Source organism: Chaetomium strumarium (assembly GCF_033439665.1).
Source record: "Chaetomium strumarium strain CBS 333.67 chromosome Unknown B0T15scaffold_7, whole genome shotgun sequence".
NCBI lineage: Eukaryota > Fungi > Ascomycota > Sordariomycetes > Sordariales > Chaetomiaceae > Chaetomium > Chaetomium strumarium.
Genome location: NW_026944435.1, coordinates 1247389 through 1275289, shown reverse-complemented (window position 1 = coordinate 1275289; position 27901 = coordinate 1247389). Strand labels below are relative to the sequence as shown.

The following is a 27901-nucleotide window of genomic DNA, read 5'->3' as shown; positions in this document are numbered from 1 at the left end:
TGGCATCACTGGCCCGTGCATAAAGCAGGGGCCAGCACAGTGCGAAGCGGTGCTAGGTTCATGTTAGCGTTCAGGCAGCTGGGCGCAGCTCCATTGCTTCATCGACGTCTCATTCAAACAACAAACCACCTCAGAATCAAGTGTTCATTTTTTCATGACAAGCATGGGAAGATGACATACCATGGACGTCGCTCATCCCACTGCAGGCTGGGAACAGCTTGGTGAGAGCTTTTACCGCAAGATCCAACTCTACACCCAAGTATTTGACCAGGACTTGGACCTCGACAACTATGTTGTCGCTGGTGCTCCATATGGCGGTGCTATTGGTGAGTTGGCCCGAAGCCCGAACAACCGGCCGACCACGCTCCAGTGTGTTGTGTTGATTAACGGGGCTAGCTCTCTACCGCGACGAGGAAAAGCTGATCGCGTTCCAACCAACGCGATCACCCAAGCCGAGCATCGACATTTACAGCTGCGCGGGCAAGCTAATCCGCCGCATCAACTGGGACCAGGGATCCATCAAGGGGCTCGGCTGGTCCGAGGACGAAAAGCTCCTCGTTGTCACGGCAGACGGCATTGTCAGGTGCTACTATGACTTGCAGGGGGAGTTTTCCCAATTCTCTTTGGGCAATGGTGCCGACGAGGCCGGCGTCAAGTCATGCAGGTTCTATGCCCACGGGCTCGTTGCCCTCTTGAGAAACAATGCGCTGGTTTCGGTCTCGTCATACGACGAGCCGCGTCCCAAGCTCCTGGAAACACCTCCGGAGGGCCAGGTCCACGCATGGAGCATCATCCCGCCTGCCTACACGCTCTCCCGGTCGGTCGAGGTGCTGCTTAGCGTCGACGAGACCATCTACATGTGTGATGCTAGTGCATGTGAGGACCGATTCCTGGACATCGGCCCCTTCAGCCACATTGCTGTGTCTCCAAATGGGAAGTTCGCCGCGCTCTACACGACGAGCGGCAAGGTCCATGTCATCACTAGCGATTTTCAGTCCCGGCTGAGTGAGCACGACTCCCGGTCCAAAACCCCGCCCAAGTACGTCGAGTGGTGCGGCAATGACGCGGTTGTTATTGCATGGGAGGACGAAGTCCACCTCCTAGGACCAAGTGGATCGTTGGCCAAGTTCTACTATGATAGTGGCCGGGTGCATATCGTTCCCGGTGCGTGTACCCATTCCCGAGTTCTCGCTGTCCCGTTGCCCCTCTTCTGACCAGAGACAGACTACGACGGAGTCAGAATCATAGCCAATGATACCTGCGACTTCGTCCAAAAGGTACCGGATGTCACCGAACAGGTGTTCCGCCTGGGCGCTGATTCGTCGGCATCCATCCTTCTAGACGCTGTCGAGCAGCTCGAGATGCAGTCGCCGAGGGCTGATGACAACATCCAACTGATCCGGCATAACCTCGTCGAGGCTGTAGACACATGTGTGCAGGCCGCCGGCCAGGAATTTAGCGTCCATTGGCAGAAACAGCTCCTCAAGGCCGCTTCGTTCGGCAAGTCTGTTCTCGACATCTACAATAGCGATGACTTTGTGGACATGTGCGAGACCCTTCGTGTGCTCAACGCCGTCCGCTTTTTCGAGGTCGGTTTGCCCATATCCTACGAACAATACCAGCGCCTCTCGCCGTCGGGCCTCATCGCCCGCCTTCTAAATCGTCACGAATACCTTCTAGCCCTCCGGATTGCCGGCTACCTGCGGCTACAGCCAGATCGAATCTACGTCCACTGGGCTGCTGCCAAAGTCCGGCTGGGATCTGAGGATGACGACACCATTTGCAGGAAGATTGTCGAGAAGTTGTCAGGGAAGCCGGGGATTTCGTTTGAGGCGATTGCCCGTGCAGCATACGACGAAGGTAGACGGCGGCTAGCCACCGAGCTGTTGAACCATGAACCACGCGCTGGCCGTCAGGTGCCGCTCTTATTAAGCATGGAGGAAGACGAGTTGGCTCTAGACAAGGCCATTGAGAGCGGTGACACAGACCTGATCTGCTTTGTCCTGCATCAGCTGAAGCGCAAACTGCCCCTGGCAGACTTTTTCCGTGTCATCAACAGCCGACCCACGGCCACAGCGTTGGTTGAGGTATCCGCGCGCCAGGGGGATGGCGACGGCCGCGAAGACACCACGCTGCTCAAGGATATGTACTATCAGGATGACCGCCGCTCGGAGGGAGCAGCCGTGTTCATACGCGAGGCCCTGCGGCAGCCCGAAAGCCGGACGGCAAGCGACAAGCTCTCCCTCGCGGCGAAATTGCTCTCGGACAATACCAAGGAACATGCGTTCGAGCTCGGCGCACTCAGAGAAGCGACCACGCTGCTCCGTATGCAGGAGGCGTTTGATCGCGATCTGACTGACAACTTCACCGGCCTGTCAGTGAACCAGACCATGTTCAAGCTGATCCGGCTCGGATACCACGGCAGAGCCAAGAAGATTCAGAGTGAGTTCAAGGTGCCTGAGAAGGTGGCCTGGTGGATTCGGTAGGTTTATTCCCTTGTCTCTCGCGATGCCCACATCCGTCATGACTAACCGCCGGGAAACGCAGACTCCAAGCCCTCGTCGCGAAGCGGGACTGGAACGAGATCGAGGAAATATCCAAACAGCGAAAGAGCCCTATAGGCTGGGAGGTACGTTCTCGACTCCCTCCACCCCCTTCACCTTCTTCCAATCCTGATTGAACCTAACAAAACATGCACCACCTTCAGCCCTTCTTCAACCAGACACTACAAGCAGGCAACCCCCGTCTAGCAGCCGCCTTCATTCCCAAGTGCACAGGCCTTGAGCCAGGCCAGATGATCTCGATGTACGAGAAGTGCGGGATGCGAGTCAAGGCTGCCGAGGAGGCCGTCAAGATCAAGGATGCCGAGGCTTGGAGCAGGCTGCTGGAGGCCGCGGGGAGAGGAACCTCGGAGGGGAGGGAGATTGAAAGGTTGGGTGCGGCTGTATTCAAGAAGTGATGACCCTGCTCTACATCTCTGCATGTCGCTTTCTCTTGAATAGGTCGTTTGGGGTCTTAGATGCATCGGTGCGGAGCAGGCGTGAGCGTTGAGGTGGATTTGGCGATTCCATGCTACTACTAGTATATCCCATTCAGGTGGTCTATGTCTGCCGAACGAAGTGTCGCGTCTCGATATCACATGTCCAAGTTTTTCCACTACTCAGTTGTGAACGTTTTCTCTGATAAGGTAGGCACTGCTTAGGGTGGCTGATCCAGTTTATGGATAAGGTATGGTAGTAATTTTCCTATGACGGTGGCAACAGCCCCCAGCTTAGACCAAGCTCGGCGGTATACTTCAGCGGCGGTGATATCGACGAAGAGAGGCGAAACGTAGGCAAACAGAGAGCACGTAACCCAGGACCAAAGAGCGTTGGCCTCACTTGAAAAAGGAAAGCTCTCAATTCATTTCGCCGCCTGCATTTCCTATCCGGCGATCGAACTCCGGCGGTCAAATGCTTCATCCCATCCTCGCTCTCGCTCCTCCATGTTTCCCCTGGAGCGAACCCTCCCCCGGCATGCCCTATCTGAGCAGTGTGGCGGCTTCCAAAAAGGGCGAACCCGACACGCTGCTTTTGCCCGTCTTTGCTCCCCTTTGGCAGTAGTGTGCCTTCATGCGCAGGTTTTGACACAGAATTGGAGTTGGGATATATAGGTACCTTAGGCAGAGTGGCAAGACGCTACAAATGATCAACAGCAATGACAATGACCGAGGATCCAAAAGAACAATGCCCGCCCTGCTATTATTGACCCTAAAAATGATGAAACCTCCTCCACGCTTCCAAGCCCGAGAGCCAGTCCACCAAAGCCAACCCGAAACGCCATAGAATGTGCTATGTGATGCCGCTTGTCTGTACTATACCCCTTCAGAAACATCATAGCAGTGACACCAGGAAACAGCAAAGAATGACGCCAAAAAAACGAGAATGACTGCGTTAATATACTCCCTCCGAGCACCCAACACTCAGACCAACCTGCCTGCCTGCCTGCCTGTCGAACATTTCTCACCTAACAATAATCTCATACCTCGGAAAGACTTCAAGAGCTCTAGGAGATATCATCTCCATCCCGCTGTAGCCTGTCGAACTTTTCTCACCTAACAATAATCTCATACCTCGCGAGGACTCCAAGTGAGCTTTTAGGAGATATCATCTCCATCTCGCTGTAGTCGGGCTCCAGCAGCTTGCACGGCGCTCTCGAGACTGCTAAGCCTTGATGGATGTGAGGCGGTATTATTATCCCCTGCGGTGACAGCAGTGCCACCCCCAACCCCCAACCTAAGACCACTCCCATCAAACACCCATGGACCAGCATCGTTTCTTGGCGTGATGGGGCCCTCGTGACCATTAGTCACGGGCGCTCCCGTGGGCGACGGCGTCCTTGTCTCGCGGCGCCCATCGCCGGGCAGGATACTGCGCTGGGCAGGGATGGGCATGGGATTCGACATCGTATGTGACAAGACTGTCGGATCGGGGAGTGCCGTGGCAGTCCCGCCGAGCTGTGGGGAAGACGAGGCTTGCTGCGCCGGTTCGGGCTCGAGGAGCATGTCCACTTCGGGAACCTCGTTTGGCTGTGGTGGTTGAGTGAAGCGAGCGCTGCGTGCTGACTCGCGAGACCTCCGGGGAGCTGAAGACGGGACCGCGCCACTTGGATTGCTGGGGTCCGCCGGAGGGGGTTGCAGTAGCGCTCCGTCCTGCGGCGCCGCGCCTTCGTCCGAGTCGAGCTGCTCCCATTCCTCAGGGTCTTCAACTTCGGCCTCGAGATCAGCTGCCGCACGGCAGTTGGGGCAGATGAAGATGGGGTAAGACGGCGCGGACAGGAGAGAGCGAATGCATTTATAGTGCCATGTGTGGGAGCAGGGAGCGACGAAGAGGCTTTGGCACGGCTGGGCGACGATTAGCACCTCATCGGACCGGAACAAGGCTGCGAAAGGAGATCTCACCGCTATGCTGTTCAGACATATTGAACAGTCCTGTGAGTATGACCCTGACGTGTTGTTGTTGGCCGAACCAGTCGTCAGATTCCTTAACCTCTTGTGTGTTGCCAGGCTAGCGGGCGGGTTGTTAGCAACAGTACCTAGACAGTCTCAGAGGCCTTATCGGCTTCCACATACTTGAAATTGTTCAGCTTGTTCTGCCAACCACGGTTCAGCTCCAGTCTCATCTTGACACAGCGGAAAATCATCTCCTCGCCCCCTTTGAAGTCAATGCCCAGCTGCACAATGTCCCCATCGTTGACTGGGTACGGCTTCGACTCGGTGCCAGGAGGGCTGAGGCGGATGTGGTTAAGAAAGGTGCCCGAGCTACTTTTGACGTCCTTGATATACCACTTTCCATCCTCATACCAGAACTCGCAATGCCGGCGACTGACTACTTTGCTCTTGAAACCCACGGGAGCCGCCGAAGGAGCGTTTGCAGGAACGTTGGGCTGAGTATCCCTCTCGGAGTATCTGCCCACCCGGATCACCTCCCTGCCCGTCGGAAGCGTCCTAGAAATAGGTGCGAACTTCAGCGATGGGCGAGTAGCGCGGGGGTCGTAGAAAGTACTGAAGCGAATGGAGGGTAGAGAGTCGAGGCTGCCGCTGACGGCGTCCCCGGTTGTCGCGGAACGTGCTCTCGCCATGTTGTCAGTTGGCGGTATGGGCCTAGCGGCGTCCGCGGTCCGATCGGGGGTGTCTGGGTCGTTGAGAGAGGGGAAAGCAGATGACTCCGATGAATGGTTCCCCGACGCAGCCCCAGCCGTGGGACCACTAGTATGACCCTTTCCTTCGGAGAACGATGTCGAGAGCCCGAGCGGATGAGCTAGCGTGGGTACGAGTTGCGACAAGCGGTTGCCGCGAGACAAAGGGGAGGGGTTGCTGTGACTGTCCGAGGCGGTGCCGGCGGGTGATTCCCGCTCCTTGCGGGCAGCACCAAACCAAGGATTCGTGGTGGCAGTAGAAGGTGACGGCGTTGGGGACGCAGGCTGCGCGGTCCCGTGGGAGCCGTGAGAGCCGTGATCACGAGACAGAAGATGGGTTTGCGTATAGTTGCGGAGGTAGCTCAGGCCTCGGAGTCGGCTACTCCTAGTTGTCGGTGTCGACGACGCCGGGTTCGCAGCCACGGGCGAGATGGCGAGATTTCCAGACCCCGTAGATGTGGGCGAGGCCGCGGGTTTTGTGAACATTGAGAGGCGACTGGAGGCCGGAGGAGAATCCTGATTCCTAGCCCGCGGGAATGTCACTTGGTCGTCGATAAAAAGACCTGCGGCGTACCTAGGGGACCTGTCTCTGATTCGCCGGCGCTCCCGTTGGAAACGGGAAACCACGCGCAGCGCTGGGGTAGCACTTTACGTAGACACAGCGACGCTAAGAGATTCGAGAGTCTGGAATCACCGGTTGCTGCCGCCGTCAGTCAGTACATAAAAGAGTGGTGAACGGCCAGCGCATTTGTGGCAATTTGGTGCAAGGAGTGGGTCGAATTGACAGCCAGGTTTTGTTCTTTATTTATCAGTGCATGTATTGTACAGTCAATACACACAAAGCGCCAACGACTCCAAGTCTCAAGGTAAGCGGTGGCGGCCGCGGGGGCCACTAGTGTAGGGGTCGCAGTTGCGGGGGTCTGAGTCGCTTCGAATCCGCCGAGCTTGTGGAAAGAAATAATGTCGACAGGAAACAAACTACAGTAGACGAGGAACCTCTGCTGTCCCACGGTTGTCAACTCCGATGGTACCTGATCGGGTGTAACACCAACTGTGAAAAGACCGTGACCTGCCCAGTGTTCAACTTGAACTACCACCATGGTAAGTTCATGACATGAGTTGACCCTCTGTTGGGCTTGTTGTGGCAGGCACAATGCTCGCACATGTCCGCCTGCCCCCTGACTTCAGGTTCCAGGTTGCCTAGGTAGAGACCCGCCATCAATGGCGCAGTGTCAGTTGGTCCTAAAATGCAGCCAAGCTTGCTCAAACCCTGTCAAACTGTTCTGGTTGCTTGTTCCCCTTTTATTAAACCATTTATTCGTTTTTGTGTTTGTTCGGCGAGATCTCAGTCCTAGGCGGTTCACCTTCTCTGGACATTATAGTATCAACTTCTCTGAAGTCCTTCACTTATTATGCCGCCTCTCGGTGCTGAGGGCCGGCTCGAGCCGGGTACGGGTACCCAGGTACATGTACCTACGTAGGTAGAGAGGTAAGGTACTAATGCTGTTGCCGGCACGAGCTCCAACACAGTAAGTAGCACACTCTGCTGCAGTACCTAGCTCCTTCAAAGCAAATTAATTGATACAGGAAAACCGGTCTCTTAGTTCACCACCACAATTATATTAGCCATGACACAATGTAAATAAACACTTCATGCTGCTCCCTTTCCTTTCACAACATTACATTCTTGCTCAATTTCCATTATTATAGCTAGTGTTCAAATCGCATGTGTTTTGACCTAGCTGTGGTGACTTGTGAAAGTGGTGGATTGATTTTCATGTATCAATTAATTTGCTTTGAAGGAGCCTAGGTAGCTTAGATAAGCCTGCAAATGCTTAACTTTATCGATAAGCGTCAAGAAACGCGACGCAATCGTCGATTTGTCCAGTCTCGGCTCCCAGTGCCACTCGAGAAACTCTGCGACAGCATCCAACAGCGCCGTCGCACCGTCGCACCGTTGGGCCAACCGCAGCCATGCTCAGATCCTGCCGGCCAACATGGCTATTAAAGCGGACCCGCCAGCCATGGAGCCCGAATAGAGCCAGCCACCTGTCGCTTCCGGCGAGGACGCTCGCAACCGCCGTCGGCCCAGGACTGAGAGTCCGCAAACCCTCAAGTGCGCCCAAGGCAAGCAAAAGCGCCTTCCGCCGTTGAGTGCCCGCAGGGATAGTGTGGGCTAACAATCGATTCAGGAGCCGACAGAACGCGATAAGATAACAACTCTCTCTAATGGCATTCGCGTGGCCTCGGAGGACCTGCCCGATGCCTTCTCGGGGGTCGGCGTCTATATCGACGCCGGATCCCGGTACGAAAACGACTCGCTGCGTGGTGCGAGCCACATTATGGATCGGCTAGCCTTCAAGTCTACGGGCTCGCGGTCCGCGGATGACATGATAGAGACGGTCGAGAAACTGGGCGGAAACATTCAGTGCGCTTCCTCCAGAGAGTCGATGATGTATCAGGCGGCAACTTTCAACTCGGCCATCCCAACGACAGTCGGCCTGTTAGCCGAAACGATCCGCGACCCGAAACTCGCCGACGAGGAGATAGAGCAACAGATCGAGACGGCTGATTATGAAGTGAGAGAGATCTGGTCCAAGCCCGAGCTGATTCTGCCGGAGCTGGTGCATACGGCTGCCTTCAAGGATAACACGCTGGGGAACCCATTGCTCTGCCCGCAGGAGAGGTTAGGAGCCATCAACCGGGATGTCATCCAGGCGTACAGGGACACCTTTTACAGGCCGGAGCGGATCGTGGTTGCATTTGCTGGGGTGCCGCACGATGAAGCCGTCAGACTGGCCGAGCGTTACTTTGGGGATATGAAGGACTCAGACGCTGCGCTCTCGAGGACAGGGTCAGAAACATCGCTGGATTCGGCGGTGTCAGACTCGAGCGCGACATCCACTACCTCGTCTTCCTCGCCCGACTCCGGCCTGTTTTCGAAGATCCCTTTCCTCAAGAACCTCTCCTCGTCCAACTCCGCCTATTCCACCGCTATCACTCCCATCTCAGCTGAGGATTTGAGCCGTCCGGCACACTACACTGGCGGTTTCCTCTCCCTCCCGCCGCAGCCCCTCCCCCTAAACCCCAATCTACCAACCTTCACACACATCCAGCTCGCGTTCGAGGGCCTTCCCATCTCGTCCGAAGACATCTACGCGCTGGCCGCGCTGCAGACGCTCCTCGGCGGCGGCGGCTCCTTCTCGGCCGGCGGGCCGGGCAAGGGCATGTACTCGCGGCTGTACACCAACGTGCTGAACCAGCACGGCTGGGTCGAGTCGTGCGTCGCCTTCAACCACTCTTACACCGACTCAGGCCTGTTCGGCATCACCGCCTCTTGCTACCCGGGCCGCACGGCCGCCATGCTGCAGGTCATGTGCCGCGAGCTGCACTCGCTGACGCTCGACGGCGGCTACGCGGCGCTGAACTCGATCGAGGTGGCCCGCGCCAAGAACCAGCTGCGCAGCAGCCTACTGATGAACCTCGAGAGCCGCATGGTCGAGTTGGAGGACCTGGGCCGGCAGGTGCAGGTGCACGGGCGGAAGATCCCGGTTCGCGAGATGACGAGGAAGATCAACGACCTGACGGTCCAGGATCTGAGGAGGGTGGCGCGCATGGTCGTGGGCGGCATGGTGCAGAATAAGGGCAAGGGCAGCGGCGCGCCCACGGTCGTGCTGCAGGAGGCGACGGCGCACGGCGTCAAGACGGCCGAGATGCCGTGGGACCAGATACAGGATGTGATTTATCAGTGGAGGCTGGGGAGGCGGTAATGTATTTGTGGATGTGGCCGCGGGTTTGCGAGGGTTGGGAGTTGTATGACCAGATGCCGTGACGGGAGTGTGTACTATATCGCAACGATTCCGCGTGTCTATAGACCTGGATTGACCATTGAAAGCTCTGGGAAAGGAGCGTGCTCAACGTCGAGATTCACCGTGCAGTACATGCGTGTGTAGCTGTTCCCAATGCAAGGCCGAGGTCGCTAGAAGCCGCTGTCATAACCTAGGTACCTAAAGGAATATAGGTTAACTAAGGCTAATGTATGTCTAAGTTAGATCTTTACCTTCCCAGACTCTGGATCATGTATGTATGCAAAGGAGGTTCTACCTTGGCCCATCTACTAGACATATCCTCAAAACGCCCTTCCCCTCGAAGAATCTTGAAACCAGCTAGCTACCTTATCCATGCGTTAGGGCCAACCACATCCCACCCCATCCGTCCCATCCGTCCCATACCTATGCCTATGCGATCCCAAGTCTGACCATTAACACCATTCCCCACAACCCCATGTTCGCTTGCCCGCCAAAAAAACCCATATGTGCTCCCCAGTAACCTTGAGAAAGGGAAAGGGGAAATGAAAACCCTACGGTCTACAGCTTGGACCTAACAGCCTCCAGCCGGTACTTGACATCCTTGAGCGCCTTGGTGACGGGCTTCCAGTCGTCAAACTGGCGCACCAGCTCCTCCGTCTCGGCCGACAGCTCCGTCTTGACGAAATCCTCCTCCAGCAAGCCGCGCATGATCCAGGGCAGGTGGTACGGGTTGGGATTCGACAGGCCGCCGGCGCCCTGGCCCGGTCTGTGGCGCACCTCGCACTCGCACGAGGGGCCGGCCACGTCTGTCGTCTCCAGCGCGTGCGTCACGGCCAGGTCGTAGACCCGCTCGTCATCGTAGAGGCGCGAGTGGCCCTCGCCCGAGTACAGGCTGCCCGCCAATGGCGTGGAGAGCTCGCGGATCAGGCCGTGGTCGGAGACGCCGAGGTTGCGGAGCTTGAGGGCGAAGCCGACTAGATGGGCGATGCTGCGGCTGTTTGTTAGCAACTCAGAGGAAGGGATAGGAGGGGCAGGCGGTAGACTGACAAGTCCGGGGCATGGATCCGGCCGTCGATGAAGACGGACCGGAAGATGTACGGATGATGGGCCGGGGCGTAAATGGCTGACTATATGCCAACTATTAGTGTCCTACAAAAGAACCCTTAATGCGGAACAGGGAAACGAACCTCCAACGGCACGAGCTGGTCGTCAATGCTGCCAACGAATGTGATGCGTGCCCCGTGACTCAAGACCGCTTTTATCGAGGCCTCGAGTCTCTTGGAAACTTCGCTCTGCGGATCCGCGAACTCCCACAACTCGGCTGCCGTCCCCATGAGTCTGCCCATGCTCGACCGGTAATCAGGGAAAGGACCCAACGTGACACCAGCTAGTCGCTCTGTCAGTTACCTATGTCGGTTCCGTATCATAGAAGATCTTCAGACTTACCCATAGCGCACACCCCGACTTTCGCCGATGTCACAATACCGAGCTCGATGAGCTTCGCCAGCAGGATGATGCTGACGGGGACGCCCTGCGAGTGGCACGCGATGAGAATCAAATCGGCACTGCGGATTTGATCAATCCAATTCAGCAGGAGCTTCCAAAGGTTCTCGACACGCTCGGCGATCTTGCCCTCCCCTTCCAGGGCGATCTTCTCGATCTCGCAATCCTCGCAGCCGTGGCTGTCAGCCCACCTCCTGATGGCTTCGGCGCAGTGGTTCGCAAACTTGATGGATGTCCCCGTAGGCTGCCCGATCATAGGACGCAGGTAGTTTGCGGGAAAGAGTCCGTGGACGCCAATCGCCACGGCCTTCCTGATCTTGGGCGGTTCTTTCCTCAAGTACACATGCTTTGCCGACGGTTGCTGGCTCCTGAGAAGAAGCTGGGCGATCTGCTTTATGATGGAAGGGTTATCCTTGAGCTTGTAGGTGCCACTGAAAGAAGGAAGTAATAGATTTGGTGGTGAGGCCTTCGCTGATGTCGGTGTCTTGGGGCCTGGCTTTATTGCTGTATCGGCTTTAGGACTGCTAGGACGGGCGGGAATAGGCGCCTCGATTTCTGTAGACCTTGGACGAGCCCGGCTATTGCTCTTGGACGAGGATTCCCTGGACGAGGTAGTGAGAGTGTCGGCACGCTTGTCATCTTTCCGGCCTGCCTTCAAGGGAGGCTCCTTTACCGGTGCGCTCTCGAATTCCATCGAATTGGCTCTTTGGGGTTGCCTTTCGGAACGCTCGCCCATGACCGCAAGCTGGCCTTGCTCTCCCTGCTGAGCCGGTTGTTTCTGGGAAGCCGAGCCTGTGTCGCGAGACCAGAATGCCCACGTAGAACCTGCTTTCGGCGCTGGAGATGGTTGCTCAGTAGTAGGCGCTGGCACATCTTGTACGGCGACATCCTCAGGTTCTTTGGGAGGCGGCGCCTCCGATTCGGCAGTCGGCGGAGAGATCTCAGGCTGGGAAGGGGCAGGAGCACTCCTACTAGACCAAGACCAGAGCCAAGAAGTTCTCGAAGTGGCGCCAGCCTTATCCTGTGCCTTTTCTTGTTCCTGGGGCTGCTCGGGAGTCTCACCGCTGTCAGGGGCGGTTTGCGCTTGTTGCATCTCGGTGACTGGTTCGGGAGGCTTAACATCTGGCTGCTTCGTTGTGGCTGAACTTTCCTGAGGTGCATCTGTTTCTCGACGACCAGCTTCTGAAGCGGAGGTGGGTGCTGAGGGGTTTGGTTCAGTGCTCGCCGGCGCCGACCAGCCGAGCCACCCGAGTGGAAGCCACCCAGAAGCAGGTCTCTGGGACGTGGATTCCACTGTTGTTGGCTGATCTACAGGCGATGTTGCAGCCGGTTCCGCAGCCGGTTCCGCGGACTGCCCGGCGGCCGGCTCTGTTCTCTGCTCCGTCTCGCCACTACCGGTCACTTGCGTATCAACGACAATCTCGGGCTTTGTCTTGTCCTCGGGCTTCGCTCCATCCTCAGTCTTGGTCTCGCCTTCGGTTTTCGTGTGATCCTCAACCGCTGGAGGGGCTGTATCCCGCTGTTGGTCCTCCATGCTGCCCCTGTCCTCCTGCATCTTCGACGCGGGGGAACTTGACAAAGACACTTCGTTGATGTTCGTGGCGTCGGGTTGCTTCTTCTGCTCGAACTTGCTAAAATCCACTGTTCCCTGGGGCTTCGATGTTCCCCCAAGTATCGTTTCCCGCGCCACTTGGGTCGACGCTGCCGACTTGGACACTCGGGGGAATGATCCATACCAACTTCGCGTCTTATGAGCCTGAAATGCAATCAGCACCAGCGGGTGGCGTTGTATTGAAACTGCCAAAGCAGCGGAACTGGGTGAACGGCCCGACAACTGGCACATACCTGCTTCAAGCCTTGCACGGGCGTCGGTGTACCATCGCCGCTCCCGCCCTGCTTCAGGCTTCGCGGGGTACCCGGCTCTACTTGGGGTGTGACGGTACGTGTGGTGGCATTTGTTCCGGCAGAGGCATGGGACTGTGATGGCTCAGATGAGGACTGCGATGGCATGGCGGACGAAGAAGTCGCGGTGCTCGATCCGGCGGCAGGGTTGGGCTTAACCCGCGTGCGGGAACCCATGGCGCAGGTCGAGCGCGGAAAGGAGCGGGCTGCTGTGCGGGACTATCGGTGCAGCGATGTCAGGTTATAGACACAGCTTATTGTCGTGGTTATCTTCTTGTTGCGGTTGCCTATGTTGTTTTGTTGAGTTGTCTGCGTGGCTGGCACCCCCGGTTCCCCCAACCTGGCTCGAGCTGGTTGGCCGAGGCCGTACGGATACGTCATCCGGTGATTGGGTTGAATGAGCAGCCAGTCGGATCGGAGCCAACCCCGGCTACAGACAAGACGCCAGGCTCAGAAATCGAGAAAAAAAGGATTCGATCTGTCTTATAATTGTCTTTTTGCTATTGTAGCTATTTGAAGAACTTCCCTAGAGAGATTGGCATCAGAAGCTATCACACTCACGATTGCGTGTCGCTTTGTCTGCTCTACCCTCAGGCAACGGTAACGGGCAGCATGTGAGTGCCAGCCAGCAGGTGCCGAGCCAGAACGATCAGCCGTGCACAAGCTTCCGCCAGGGCCTTTGAGTGGACCCCGCCCGTCATTGGTTATCGCAGTCTTGGCAGAACGGTCCACCCACCCTGAGCCATCCTCCACCCCTCTCTCACCGCCTTGCTTATCGCTATCGTGCATGCCAAGACAAGGACCCGCCCGAAATTTTTGTGGTGGGAAGCTCTGTCAGTTGGCAGTTAGCATTCTTTGCAGGCGGTTTTGCTTGTCGTTGTGTCGAGGAGGTAGCTCGTCTAGGTTTTCCTCATCTGCTGCAAGGCAAGCAGCATATCCTGTACCATGGGTGCTCTGAAGCGCAAGGATGGCCCCGATGGCACCTCCAAGTCCTCGCGCCCGGCGACCGAAGCTCGGCCATCGAAACGGGCAAAGCAGAGCGAATCCACGAAAGACGATAGCAAGAAGACCGCAAAGCAGCCCAAGTCCGATGCCCAACCCGCCGGCGCATCCGTGGTTACGAAGTTGAAAGAGGAAGAGCCTCTGTTCCCTAGAGGAGGCGGGAGCATCTTGAGTCCCCTGGAGCAGAAGCAGATCGCCATCCAAGCGAAGAAGGACGTCTTGTTCGAGGAGCAGTCCACGGGCAAAAAGGGGGTAGAGAAGGCTGCCAAGAAAAAGAAGCGCAAGTCGCGCTCTGATGAGACGGCTACCAAGCCTGCCAAAGACGAGGATGCTGTGAAGGTGGAAAGCTTGAACTTCAAGGTGGGATTGCGCTCACAATGTTTACACATGGAGGATGCGTCTTGCTAACGTACTATAGCGGCTGGTCAAAGGCTCGCTCGTGCTTGGAACAGTCTGCGCCATCAACGCCCTAGACCTCGCCATTGCGCTCCCCAACAATCTCGTTGGCCATGTGCCCATAACCGCCATCTCCCAATCCCTCACGCGGCGACTGCAGGCGAGCGCCGAAAAGGAGGACGACGAAGATGATTCCGAGGACGAGGACACCGGCGCCGACGACGTCGACCTCAAGAGTCTGTTCCACGTCGGCCAATATGTGCGCGCCTATGTCACGTCAACATTAGACGAGTCAACGCCCGGAAAGAGCAGGCGCCACATCGGGTTGTCCCTCGAGCCCACCCATGCCAATACGGGCATGTCAGAGCAGGACGTCGTCGAGAATTGCACGCTCATGGCATCGGTAGTCAGCGTCGAGGATCACGGCTTCGTCATGGACATTGGTATTTCCGAGTCCAACATGAAGGGGTTTCTGCCGCGGAAACAGCTGGATAAGGACATTCCAGAGGAGAGTGTTCAGCCAGGGTCGGTCTTACTTTGCATCGTCACCGGAAAGGCCGCGAACGGCAAGGTTGCCCAGCTCTCGACGCTGTCGGATCGCCTTGGCAGCCCCAAGAACAACCCGTCCGAAGCTACGACTATCGACTCATTCCTGCCTGGTACCGCCGCCGATGTTTTGATATCCGAGGTCTCCCAACACGGCGTCGTCGGCAAGGTGATGGGCCACCTGGATGTAACTGCGGACCTTGTTCACTCTGGTGCCGGACCCGACGGGGTTGATCTTGTCGAAAAGTACAGAGTTGGCTCCCGTCTAAAGGCGAGGATCATATGCACGTTCCCCACCGCAAAACTGCCCAAGCTGGGCATCTCCATGCTGCCTCATGTGCTTTCATTGAAACCGAAGACGGCAAGCCGGGACGGCAGAGAAGCACAGCCAACCCAGATTCTCGCGCACTCGGAAATCGTGGAGGAATGCACGGTAGAGAGGGTTGAGCCAGGGATTGGGCTTTATGTCGACGTCGGAGTAGAAGGCGTCCCGGGATTCGTCCACATCTCCAGGGTCAAGGACGGCAAGGTGGACAGTTTGTTCGAGAACAGCGGCCCGTTCAAGGTGGGTTCCGTCCACCGGGGCCGTGTGGTTGGTTTCAACTCGTTCGACGGCATGTTCCTCCTCTCCTTTGAAAAGCAGGTCCTTGAACAACCATTCCTGCGGATCGAGGACATTCCGGTTGGAGCAGTGGTTCCCGGCGTGGTTGAGAAGCTTGTCATCAACCAGGACGGTCTCGGGGGCCTCATCGTGAAGATTGCGGACGGAATCTCAGGCCTGGTGCCTGAAATGCATCTTGCAGACGTTCACCTGCAGCATCCTGAGAAGAAATTCAGGGAAGGAATGAAGGTGAAAGCCCGCGTCCTCTCCACCAACCCAGCAATGCACCAAGTGCGCCTGACGTTGAAAAAGACGCTGGTCAACTCTGAAGCACCGCCCATCAAGTCGTACGACGAGCTGGCGGTTGGGTTGCAGGCCTTCGGGACCATTGTGACTGTTCTGCAGCACGGTGCCATCGTCCAGTTTTACGGCCGGCTCCGTGGGTTCTTGCCGGTTTCTGAGATGAGCGAGGCCTACATCCACGATCCAAAGGAGCATTTCCGCGTTGGGCAGACTGTCAGCGTCTACGTCATCAGCTTCGACCCGGAAGCCAGCAGACTCATTGTTTCCTGCAAGGATCCGTCTGCCTTTGGCCTGGACAAGCAACTCGCCTTAAAGAAGCTTCAGATTGGTGATCTGGTTTCAGCAAAGGTCACGCAGAAAACAGAAGACGATATCTTCGTCGAGCTCACCGACAGCTCCTTGAAGGCAATCCTCCCCGTAGGACATCTAACAGACAAGTCGGTCAGCAAGACGCAGTCGGCGCTCAAGAAAATCCACGTCAACCAGACGCTTGAGGAGTTGGTCGTCCTCGAGAAGAATGAAAGCCGGCGGTCCATCACACTCTCTCACAAACCGAGCCTCGTCCAAGCCAGCAAGGAGGGAAAGCTTCTTGCCAGCGTCGATGGTGCGCGGGTCGGGGACAAGATTCCCGGGTTTGTTCGGAATATCACCGCCACTGCCGTCTTCGTGCAGTTCGCAGGGAAGTTGACGGCTCTGCTTCCCAAGTCGATGATTCCCCGCGATGCCCAGGACAAACCCAACTTTGGAATGCACAAGTCACAGTCACTTCTTGTCAAAATCACATCCATCGACAAGGACTTGGGCCGAACAGTAGTCGCCATCCCATCGGTTGCTGACGAGCAGGTCAAGAAGTCGGCCAAGACTACCGAGAAGGCTGTGAACTCGTTGGACGACTCCATCACCTCCATCGATGATCTCGCTGTTGGCAAGCTCACCAAAGCTCGGGTGAAATCGGTTAAGGAGACGCAACTCAACGTCCAGATTGCAGACAACATCCAGGGACGCATTGACGTGTCGCAGGTCTTCGATAGATGGGAGGACATCCCGGATCCCAGGAGGCCGCTGAAAAAGTTCAAGCCAAACGAAATTCTCTCTGTTCGCGTCCTTGGCGTCCACGATGCCCGCAATCACCGTTTCCTCCCCATCACACACCGATCGAGCCACTCGGTCCTGGAATTGTCAATGAAGCCCAGCGATCTCAAGGAAGACACGCTCCCGGAGCCGCTGTCCCTTGACAAGATCCAGGTCGAATCCACGCATGTTGCCTTCGTCAACAACGTCGCCTCCAACTATCTGTGGGTGAACCTTTCGCCAAATGTCCGCGGCAGGATCAGTGCCTCGGAGGCGTCGCACGATCTTTCCAAGGTGGCGAACCTGGAGAAGAGCTTCCCTGTCGGCAGTGCGCTCCAAGTGCGGGTTTTAGCTGTGGACAAGGAGAGGGAGAGAGTCGACCTCTCGGCTCGGATTGGCGCTGCTGAGGAGCTCTCCTGGGACAAGCTGCAACAAGGCATGGTCTTGCATGCTAAGGTCACCAAGGTCAATGACCGTCAAATCGTGGTGAAACTCAGCGAGCTTGTGGCGGGGCCTGTCCACCTGCCGGATCTCGCAGATGATTACGGTGAAGCGAACCCTCTGGTGCACTCAAAGAACGAGATCGTACGGGTGGCTATCGTTGAGATGGACAAGAGCAACAAGAGGCTGAGGTTGTCCATGCGGCCCTCAAGAGTGCTCAACTCATCCTTGCCCGTCAAGGACAAGGAGGTTACAAAGAGCACCAAGCTCGAAGTCGGCGAAATCATCCGGGGCTTCGTCAAGAATGTGTCGGATAAGGGTCTCTTCGTGTCTCTCGGAGGAGATGTTGTGGCGATGGTCCAGATCAAGAATCTTTCCGACTCGTACCTGAAGGACTGGAAGGAGCACTTCCAGGTCGATCAGGTGGTCAAGGGGCGCATCATTTCGGTGGCTGATGGCCGTATCGAAATGAGCCTGAAGCCGTCGGTCGTGGAGAAGGACTACGTCCCGCCGACGACCATCTCAGACCTGAAGGAGGGGCAGATTGTGACGGGCAAGGTCCGAAAAGTGGAGGAATTCGGTGCCTTCATCGACATTGACCGCACCGACAATCTTTCGGGCCTGTGCCACCGCAGCGAGATGGCGGATAGGGCGATCAAGGACGCGAGGACACTCTACAACGAGGGGGATCGCGTCAAGGCTCGCGTCTTGAAGGTGGATCTCGAGAAGAAGCGCATCAGCCTCGGGTTAAAGCCGTCGTACTTCAAAGACGGTGAGGCAGACGATATAGATGTCGACAGCGATGACGAGGACGGTGGAGCAGCGCTAGATGGAGAAGAGCAGAGTGATGCCGACGAAGCGATGAGCGACGTCGGCGGGGCACTTCTCATTGCCGGCTCGGAGGATGAGGAGGACGAGGATGAAGACGATGTGGAGGACGCCAGCGACGTTGAGATGGCCGACGGGCCACAGGAGGGGCTCGATGCTGGCGGCTTTGACTGGACGGCGAACGCCCTCGACGCGGACGACAATGCAAATGCCGGAGTTGCGGATGGGCCAAGCAAGAAGGCCAAGAGGCGGCGGGAACCGCAGGTCATCGTTGACAAGACGGCCGAGCTCGATGTCAACGGGCCGCAGACATCCAGCGATTACGAGCGTCTCCTTCTGGGGCAGCCGGATTCGTCCGAACTGTGGATCGCGTACATGGCCTCTCAAATGCAGGTCAATGACCTGGCCGGCGCGCGACAAGTGGCTGAACGGGCGATCAAGACGATCAATATCAAGGAGGAGACAGAGAAACTGAACGTTTGGGTTGCCTACCTCAACTTGGAAGTCGCCTATGGGACAGACGACACGGTGGAGGAGGTCTTCAAGCGGGCGTGTACCTACAACGACGACCAGGAGATCCACGAGCGGCTGGCAAGCATCTATATCCAGTCCGGCAAGCACAAGGCAGGTTTCTCCATCATACTACACACCGTTTTTCCCTGCCTCCGCCATCTTGCTAACACCTCCCTTTTACAGGAAGCCGACGAGCTCTTTGAAAAGATCCTCAAGAAGTACGGCTCCAAGTCGGCCCACGTCTGGACCAACTACGCCCACTTCCTCCACGCCGTCGCCAACCAGCCCGAGCGCGGCCGCGCGCTCCTCAAACGCGCCACCCAAGTCCTCAGCAGCACGACGGGCAACTCTTCGCACGTCTACCTGTCCCTCCTCCCCAAGTTTGCCGCGCTCGAGTTCCGCTCGCCCAACGGCGACCGCGAGCAGGGCCGCACCCTCTTCGAGAGCCTGCTAGCGACCTACCCCAAAAAGTTCGACCTGTGGAACCAGCTGCTCGATCTGGAGACGGCCCCGTCGATGGTGGGCGCCGCCGATCCGGTCGTCGTGAGGGACTTGTTTGAGCGGGGAAGCAAAGTAAAGGGGTTGAAGCCCCGCCAAGCCAAGGCTTGGTTCAGGAGGTGGGCCAAGTGGGAGGAGGAACACGGCGACGCCAAGAGCAGAGAGCGGGTGTCTGCGAAGGCGCAGGAGTGGGCGAGGGCTGAGGCTCAGAGGAAAGGCGGTAGCGCTGGGAAGGACGAGGAGGATGAGGAGTGAAATTAGGTGTGTGGAAGGCGCACGTCATATCTATCTATATGAATGTGTGTGGAAAAGTATGGAAAGGGGAATATTTAGAGCTCTGGAGCAAATCCAGTCGCGAATGGTGTTTGCCAAAGGCGTCGTGTTGTTTGTTATTGTCATGTGTAACAACCTGTTCTTTGGAGCATATATCGTGGGTGCTATCTGAATCAAAAAAGGTACATGTATATATATATATGGTCGGCTGGGTCAAATACTCCCCTACTTTGGATCTCAGCCTCGCTCCATTAAGGGATCCGAAATAGCTTACTACACTTTACTTCACAGCGGAACGAGGTTAAACTGTCCATTTCCACCTTTTACTCAACTGGCTCTAATGCTCCATCACCCTTGAACACATAATACCAGGTACATACCAAGTCACAAACATAAGCCATTGCTATGGCACCACATACACACTCTGGGCAGCCGCGCTTGGGATCACAAAAACAAGTTGAATGTGGTGTGATCGATCATAGCTATGACAAAGGGGCCTCTTTGGGTGGGTGTGTTACACAACGCAGGTACAGTACATGAGTTGCCCTACTCGTACAAAGACCATGTTGTGTTTGTAACTACCACGAGAACATTGCTTGGCTGGCTGGCAGATGCGTGCCAAATCCGGGGCATTCAGCACGGTATCTAAACAACGCGCAGTAGATGCTCGACAGCTTGAGGATAGTAGGTGATATGATATATTAACAGAATATACATGTCCCAACTGTCGCTGTTGCTGTTCGAAAAGACACATTTATACCTTTACGTCCAGTACAAGTGGTTTGTGTGATCTATACATGCAAACTGCCCATTCGAAGACAACTTGAATACCGTACTCTGTGTAGTATCTCGAACGATGCAACGCCCGCACGCATCCTGGCATGCTGAATCTCCTCGTCTAGGCAAAAAGAAAAACACCTTGGAACCAGCCCCTTATGTGGCCAGGCAGGAGCATTCCGATCCGCCGCTATGCGCCGTTACCCCCCAAATGAGAAGAACATGAATCAAATGTGTGCGTCTGGTGAAGAGGACTGGGACGAAGTGACGCGCGCCGATGCTGCTGACAGATAATGCAATTGAAATGCAACAATGCTGATGATGGTGGTGATAATGACCGCCGACGCCCGTAGCTAATGCAATCTTCTCATCCTCTGCGCCCTCGGAATTGGTGATGCTGCAAAAACAAATAACCTCAACAATGGTGAAGTGCGGTCGCCCGCGCCGGAAATCGCAACTCTCGCGCTGTGAAGCCAATAAGGATATCGTATGTGTGAGAATAAGGCCCAATAAGTGACCGTTTGGCTAAGATTTTGAACGGAGGATCCTCCGGTTTAGAGCAGCCCAATCCTTCGCCGTGCGTGCGGGAATAAGAAGTCGAAAGTGTTGTATTAGTGTGGCCGGCTAGAAGGCCGTCGAAATCGCTCGTTATGCACCCCACACATCCCGCGTGGGTGTAGAAAATGGTGGTCGAATTCTTCTTTTGAGACGAAAATCCCCGGCCGAACAACAGCGCCAAGGTAACCTAGTGCTGTCCCTAACTGGCTTGCTGTTTGGCGATAACCCGATTGTCCCCGAACCCAGAGGCGCCATCGCGAAGAGAGAAGGTGGTGAGATGCAGAGCAGTTGATCCTCCATCCTCCATCCCACCTCACATTGAGTCCTTCCCGATTCGGATGCTCTCGCAGCACGGTTGAATGCATGCCAAGACCCGCCGGTCCGTTTCGATGACGTTTCGGGGTCCGGTATTCCATGCTTCAGCGCACTCGTTCGCCGATTCGCAGCCCATTCATCGTATCGGACAAGGCACGATCGACGATCGCTTGTAGCAGGTAGTAGGTTGCGTTAAAGCAATCTCCGCGGGGTTCAGTGAGTTACTGATACCCATCGGGCAGGGACTCCGTCGGGCCCGATCACATATGGCCTTGTGCTGGGTTTTCTCGGTGGGAGCGCCCAACGAGCCCTACCCGGCCGCTTTGAGCTGAGTTTGCCGCTCTTCCGCATGGCCATCTCCATGACGGCGATCCTGATGAAATCGGGGTTCTCGCGCATTTCACGCTGCCTTGGCCCCGGCGTGGGGTACTCCGTCACCGGTTTCGGCTGCGAAGATTCCGATGATTGCGGTGTTGAGGAGGGCCCTACCGAAGGATAAGGGCCACGGTCCGAAGAAGCGGGTGCACTGCGGGGCCGATGGACTTTGTATGTTTGCATCTGGATAGAGGCCGTAAAGGATCGTAATACGGGGCCAGACGAGACGGTCTGGGGCTTCTCAAGGCGGGCCGTCGTCGTAGGGTTCAGGTAGCGCCGTAAGGCAGCTGTTGGTTCTTCCTCTAGCGGAGGTGGTCTGCGCTCGTCGGTATACGGAACCTGAGGATCTATCGTCAAGATCGACCTCGTGAGGAAATCCTCTGGTGGAATCGACGAAAAGTTCAGATTGGAAAACGAGCGCGCGGCCTGGCGCAAGGCCCGTAACGATGCCGTCAGATTCGACTTGAAGGCCGATTTGAGCGGTCTAAAAGGTAGCCTCGAGCTCTTCTTATCCGGAGCCTCGTCTTTACTCCCAAACACTCTAAAATCTAGCTCGTCGACTTCAATCTCGGGAGAGGACAGAGGGTGATTCTCCAGTTCCCCAGGCGGTGACGAAACAGGTTCCAGCGAGCGTCGAGTGGGCTGAATCTTCCGCCTCCTGGGCGGCGTCCGGGGCGATTCGAATGATGAGAGGGTGGCGGTGGTGAACGAGTTGCTCAACGATGGCATGGAATCCAGCGAAATCGTCCGTGCCGACAGGAAAGAACCTGGACCGCTGCCGCAGGTCGAGGTATCGTCGGCCTCGAGGTCCTCGGGCGCCATCAAAAGAATATCCATCGGGCCCTTGCTAAGCTTCAAACTCAGCTCCTTCTCGGATTCCTGCGCCCGCTCGATGATCGACTCCACCGTCATCCTCTTTTCTGTTCTGGTCTGCCGCATGCTCCGCCCGCCTTTCGGCGGAGGAATGTTGGTGATGGCCAGCAGCGCGGCGACCGAGGGAGGGATGGCATCTGGAGAGTGCGTGTCTCTTAGGCGCCGCGCCGAGGAATGACTTTTCCGGTCTCCGTGGCTGCGATGAGCCTTCTGTGGGTGTGCCGCGTCTCGAGACTTCGGTCTTACCGGAATCTGCACTGGCGTAGAGGCGTTCATCGGTCGTGCGGGCGTCTTGTCAGCCCTCGGAGGGCTCGGAGTCGACGACCTAACGCCATGGCCGTGTCGCTTCAGCTGCGTTGTGGACATGTTGAGGCTGCAGTAGGCACTGATTCCCGTGTCGGCCGCAGAACGAGCTTCATTTCCTGTCCTAAGGGTTGGCGATGGAGAGAGGGCAGATAGGACCGGTCTAGGACGAGAGTTAACTGGAAGTGGTGGCTGCGCAAATCGTCTGAACGTTATCGGAGAGATGCTGTGACCCCGTCATAGGAAACGACACGGTGGGTCTGTAGGGGACTCAGCCAGTGTGCGTACGTGTAATCCGGCTGACTGGAAACACAGATCAACTGCAGCAACGGTGTCATTCAGGGCCCTGGGAGCCAGGCGTCCACTGTAACAGCGCAGCCAGTCACAGCACGCGACCCCGAATGCCGCCAGGCAATGTCTCGCGTGCCGCAGTGTGATTTGGTAACGTAAGATGTTGGCCCAAAGACCCACCCGACCCGCCTTGGACCTAACTTCCGGTGCGAAAAGAGCTGCCAGTACGGAATGACTGGTGATGAGACTTGGTGGCTTTTGCCTTGGGCAAACCGGGCGTTCGTGAGTAGTTGAAAAGGAACTTAAACTTTGGATCCAACCTGGAGCGCAAGAGATACTGTCGGATGGAACGAACACCTAACAGCGATAAGGGCGATAAGAGATCGGCAGTGATTGTCGTCACTGACCCCAGGCTCCGAGAGTTAGCGCGGGAACACGGCAAGCGGCACGTAAGTGTAAGGCGAGGCGAACGGGCGGGTCGCTGCCCAAAGACAAATGATAGCGGGTCCCACTCACCGTTTTCTTCGTCGTTTCGTTAACACAGTCTGCCACTGCTGGTGTTGTCAGAAATCATGCCCACAAAGGGCAGACAAAAAAGAACGCATCGAGTTTCAGGTCTACCGTACACGGCGGAGACGGCTTCGGCGGCTTATATCAGCAGGCGCACAGAGAAGAGGCCGCACAGGGGGGTCCTGATAAGGGCAGTCGGGATTCCCCGTCTAGGAAGCAGCTGCATGCTAGCCACGGCCATTCCATGCCAATGAGGCAGGCTCCCACATGCTCAAGAGATGGAGGGTATGACAGACTCAAGACAGAGCAACCACATCCACGAGGCTTATCTTGCTTCTCGATAATCTCTAACGACCTGTGTCACGAGCAGCTTGCCCTCCCAGATGACGTCGGATGGCTCCTCGGGTCATGAGCGAGCCTAATAAGTCGAGATAACGCAGGTGGTGTAGCACAACCTTGGAGTCGTCGGCAACGGAACCCGAAACGGCAGCGGCCCAGAAACCGCCCCTAATAACCTGGAAGTTACCTCCTTACAACAAGTGTACTGTTGGCTATTGCCTTCGGCTCAACATGCAGACATGAAAGCTGTGAGCGTATATTCGCAGAGACAATTTTCATGTGACCTATCAACCTTCAACTCCCATTCTGTGGCGATTTTACATACCTTACTAACCAGAATCGGCCCGTTCAACCTCAAACCTCTAGCGACAACACCCAGCGCCACCAGCAAACTCTCAGTCAGGGTAGACCCGGCCTTGTTACTTGTAGTAGGGGCAACTGAACCTTCGAAAATTCTTTTCCCACTGTTTCGTCGGTGGAATTAGTAGTTGAATCAGGTATGCCCGGGTCTACCAGTTAGGCTCACCACGACACCTGGTTGTGTACTTGTACAAGTACTTCTCGGCTGCGCCTCACCTATTGACAAGCACTTTTAGGCTACCTATGGCTATGGGTAAATGCATCGATATGATATTTCAAGTAGCAACCATGCAAAGAAATCGGCCTACTCACGTACGGCCCCGCGTCATCGCATTATCCCCCGGTCCTCCAGTTCTGAACGGATGCCCCGGGCAGGTGTTTCATCGACAAAGATCTCACCAATCCCGGGAAAAATCTCATTTCTTCTAGAAGCCGAGGTGACGGGCGCTAGCTACGGGCAGTGGAGCTGCTTCCGATGCGCTCTTGCGGCGTGATTTCTAGCTTCATTTTTCTTGTAATCTGTACTACCTACCTAGTTCTCCACTCCACGCAGAAACCCAAGGTGTGCACCATCATCGATAACGTACACATACTCCGCACTAGACTAACAAACTATTCATTACTTCATCGCATACAAGAAAAACATTAAGGTCGTTATGTGCAGTAGATGCGTACCTAGTATGCGGGACTTTTGTGACGAACCATTACCCCCTTAACCAGCCAAGACCCAAAGTAAACAGAACAGACAACGGCCAAAAGACATATAAATATTATGCTGGCGCCAGAACAGTTGAAAAGAAATAAACCCCATAGCTACATATATAACTAGGTACTGGTCTTCAACGAAGGTATGAACCAGCTAGAACGGCCGCCCGCTCCCCTCCCAGCCCCTCGAGGTCGGTGTCGTCCCCCGGGGTGTGACAACCCCGAACCTGCGACCAAGGTACCGCGAAACCCTGTCGTCGTCGTCCTCCTCCTCCTCACCTGCCTTACCCAGCCCCTGCTCGGGGTATATACTCTCGCTGTAATACCTCTCCGGCGCCGGCGCCGCCCTTCTTATTGTCCCAGCCCCGCTGCCGCTCGTGCTGGGCCTGGGTGGCGGCGGCGACACCATCGTCGCGCCCACGAAGATAGTCTCCATCGAGGGCCGGGGCCTCGGTGGCGTCGTGGGTTTGGGGGTCCTAGGAGTTCTAGGCGTCCTAGGGGGTGGTGGTGGTGTCCGGTTTGCACCACGACTGACGGGAGTACCAGCACTAGTAAAAGTCCCCGCGCCGGCGACAGCAATATCTTTAACAATACCCTCAATCTCCCTCCGGACATCGCTGACCCGCATGATGCCGTTGTAGGTCATGGCCTGCTCCTCGCTCGGGCGCGGCGAGCTGCTGCGCAGCAGCACCTGCTCGTGCCGTCCCGCTCCCGCGAGGCCTGTGGTCCGCACCCGGATGATGGGCTTCTGTGAGGGCCGCTGCTGCCGGCCAGTGATGTGGTTGTAGCTCCCCTTCCGGCCGCCGCGGCTGCCTCCGCGGCCGAACTTGCTGCCTACCACCGGCGAGCTGTCTCGGTGGGTGTGGCTGCGGGTGTTCCAGCCGATAGAGGGCTTGTGTTGGTTGTCCTGGCCCATCTCGACGTCGGCGCTGTCATTGGTGGTAGGAGGAGCCGCGCGGCCTGGGGTGGCCGTGGCCATGACGCTGCGCGCGAACCAGCCGCCGCGGTCGCGCGAGCGGAAGATGGGCCGCAGGGCCGGCGCTGACGCGGTGATGAGGGCCAGGTTAGTCTCGATAGCCGAGGTGACGAAGCCGACGTTGTTAGTCGAGGCTTCGCTCGGGAAGATTCCCACGTTGTAGACGCCCTGGGCAACAAGGAGAAGGCGGATGATAGAAGTGATGGTGACGCTATTGTTGGGTTAGTTTGCGTGATATCACGGATTATTTACTAACAGGAAGGCGGACGTACAGAAAACCGAGGAGGAAGACGACTAAGAGGGCGATCTTGGTGCGCTTGGGAATCCTGAGAGAGGAGAAGATCCACAGCGGCAGCCCGAGGATCAGGAAGTCAGTCACGATGTTGAAAGCGGCCGTCGAGATATACAGGATCCTTCGGTCAACACAGCGCCCGCCTCTGAGGGTGGGGTCCCAGTTGAATTGGATCGGTAAACACTGCAAGACAATGGCAAAGAAGACGGCAACCAGTTGGGAGATGTTCGCGACATTGAGCCAAAGCAGGAACCGCCGCACCCCGTCCTTTTGGCCAAATAGGCGGGTCAGGAAGATCAAGACGGATGACTTGACCAACGCAAGAATCGGGTTGTAGAGGATCTGGACAGCATATGCCCAAATGAGTCCCTGTGTACGGTCGTGGGGCGGCACACGCTCCGGAGGTATGCCGATAAAATTGGTCTTGATGACTATGGCCGGTCAGTTTCATTATGATACCCAGAGGGTGCTAAGATACTCGGATGCCAGACATACAAAAGAAGCTGATAACAGTCTCTGCTATGGACATAAGCATGGCTATGCAAACAAGCCAGTCGTCCACAGCGAACTGGTTCGCCGCCACTCTACCTGCTACCCGGATGGAGACGACGAGCAATGCCAGGGCGGGAAAGAAGAAGTTGACAAAGAGCGCAAAGCTCTGAGGCCCGGTCGGGCCCGGTGACATGGGCAATGCTAAGAAGGTCGAGGCGTCCATGATGCTGTCGAAGACTGCCGCTATCTCATTACAAAAGACTCTATATGTGAGATGGAAATAGCCCCCATCAGGAACTGACGGTCAGGGAAAGGAGCGGAAGAGACATCAGCAAAGGAAGCTCGGAAGGAAAGACACGAAGAAGCCATAGGAATAGGCGTCATGATATAGGACATAACGAACTCTTGAGACGGAAGCCGGATACTGCCAGCGTTCTGGGAGCCATTGCGATGTGGTTTCCCGGCAACGTTGTCCCTATGCCTTTTGCTTCTCAGCTCTGGCTTCGGTCGGCGCCGGGTCGACTACTGAGAGTGACGCTGCATGTCGATCCGTTAGTCGTCTCGTCTTGCGTCTTAGTGTGGCTCGCATGTAGAAGGCTGGCCGGCTAAATCCGTCTCGTGTCAAGATGAAATTGCATGTAGACCTCGGCCGTGGTAGGTGAACGAATTGGGGTCCGGATCTCGACCGGCACTGTACAGCAACAGCTCCCAGCTATACAGCCGCTGTGCTGGCACTCCCCAGGGATAATACGATTGATCCAGCTGATCCTGAAGAGAAGTAAAATAATAGCAGACCCAGCTGTTGATCGATGGCCTTTTGGGAGCGATAGCCATAAAGGAGCTGTTCCAGCCTTGTCTACTGTAGTCCCATCATGACATGTTTTCTTCGTGACGGAGACAACGCTGGTTCTTGCTTCCCTAATGGCAAAGCCCACTACCTTCAGCAAGTCATCATGTGTGATGACTCCTGGGTTGTCACATCAGCGGGACGGGTAAATGTGGTCACGGCCAGACGTCGTCAGGAGACTGCTTCCCCAGACAGCAGGCAGGTGTAGACACCAACGATGCAGCCGGAATTGACAGACAGCGCAGAGAGCATGGACTACATCGTTATAGAGCCATCCATGATCGCCGGCAACCACCAGACGATAGCCAGCGATGCTTGCGATAGTGGCGGATCAAACAAACAGATCACGAAAGCTCACCTCGGCCGGTCGTTCCGATCTCGACAAGGACTGGGACTCATGCGAGGACCGGTGGGAGGGCAACAAGAAGATCTGCAGGGCAGAATGAGGATCTGGGGTAATGCGCCATGGGAGCTCGGAACAGGGGCAACTGCCGGCCTGGGTACCATGGCACAGACATCGGATCTT

At 56.4% G+C, this 27901-nt stretch overlaps 7 protein-coding genes across 7 annotated transcripts; 3 read left to right on the top strand and 4 right to left on the bottom strand.

The window, feature by feature from the left end:
• The first annotated feature begins 85 nt into the window (after positions 1-85).
• On the top strand, positions 86-3155 carry B0T15DRAFT_542567 (Vps16, N-terminal region-domain-containing protein). Its single transcript, XM_062869929.1, has 5 exons — positions 86-326; positions 397-1164; positions 1225-2482; positions 2548-2629; positions 2708-3155. The coding sequence occupies exons 1-5, from the start codon at positions 182-184 to the stop codon at positions 2957-2959; spliced, it is 2505 nt and encodes an 834-aa protein (XP_062718081.1). The 5' UTR covers positions 86-181; the 3' UTR covers positions 2960-3155.
• Positions 3156-4135: 980 nt separating this feature from the next.
• B0T15DRAFT_496770 (uncharacterized protein) lies at positions 4136-6162 on the bottom strand (the record flags this gene model as incomplete). The annotated part of the gene is made up of 3 exons (XM_062867207.1): positions 4136-4882; positions 4940-5045; positions 5111-6162. The coding sequence occupies 3 exons, from the start codon at positions 6160-6162 to the stop codon at positions 4136-4138; spliced, it is 1905 nt and encodes a 634-aa protein (XP_062718080.1).
• Positions 6163-7569: 1407 nt separating this feature from the next.
• On the top strand, positions 7570-9446 carry B0T15DRAFT_505348 (peptidase M16 inactive domain-containing protein; the record flags this gene model as incomplete). The annotated part of the gene is made up of 2 exons (XM_062867524.1): positions 7570-7803; positions 7869-9446. Exons 1-2 carry the CDS (start codon positions 7651-7653, stop codon positions 9444-9446), a joined length of 1731 nt encoding a protein of 576 aa, XP_062718079.1. The 5' UTR covers positions 7570-7650.
• Positions 9447-9988: 542 nt separating this feature from the next.
• B0T15DRAFT_300365 (uncharacterized protein) lies at positions 9989-13480 on the bottom strand. Its single transcript, XM_062863806.1, has 5 exons — positions 12834-13480; positions 10932-12744; positions 10673-10872; positions 10533-10612; positions 9989-10473 (listed from the first exon to the last, which is right to left on the bottom strand). Exons 1-5 carry the CDS (start codon positions 13065-13067, stop codon positions 10044-10046), a joined length of 2757 nt encoding a protein of 918 aa, XP_062718078.1. The 5' UTR covers positions 13068-13480; the 3' UTR covers positions 9989-10043.
• Positions 13481-13736: 256 nt separating this feature from the next.
• B0T15DRAFT_542562 (uncharacterized protein) lies at positions 13737-19786 on the top strand. The gene is made up of 3 exons (XM_062869928.1): positions 13737-14252; positions 14311-18702; positions 18775-19786. The coding sequence occupies exons 1-3, from the start codon at positions 13836-13838 to the stop codon at positions 19342-19344; spliced, it is 5379 nt and encodes a 1792-aa protein (XP_062718077.1). The 5' UTR covers positions 13737-13835; the 3' UTR covers positions 19345-19786.
• A 1439-nt stretch (positions 19787-21225) lies between these two features.
• B0T15DRAFT_404217 (uncharacterized protein) lies at positions 21226-22626 on the bottom strand (the record flags this gene model as incomplete). The annotated part of the gene is made up of 1 exon (XM_062865244.1): positions 21226-22626. One exon carries the CDS (start codon positions 22624-22626, stop codon positions 21226-21228), a length of 1401 nt encoding a protein of 466 aa, XP_062718076.1.
• Positions 22627-24922: 2296 nt separating this feature from the next.
• B0T15DRAFT_496765 (uncharacterized protein) lies at positions 24923-26751 on the bottom strand (the record flags this gene model as incomplete). The annotated part of the gene is made up of 3 exons (XM_062867206.1): positions 24923-25955; positions 26017-26467; positions 26532-26751. The coding sequence occupies 3 exons, from the start codon at positions 26749-26751 to the stop codon at positions 24923-24925; spliced, it is 1704 nt and encodes a 567-aa protein (XP_062718075.1).
• Between the last annotated feature and the right edge of the window lie 1150 nt (positions 26752-27901).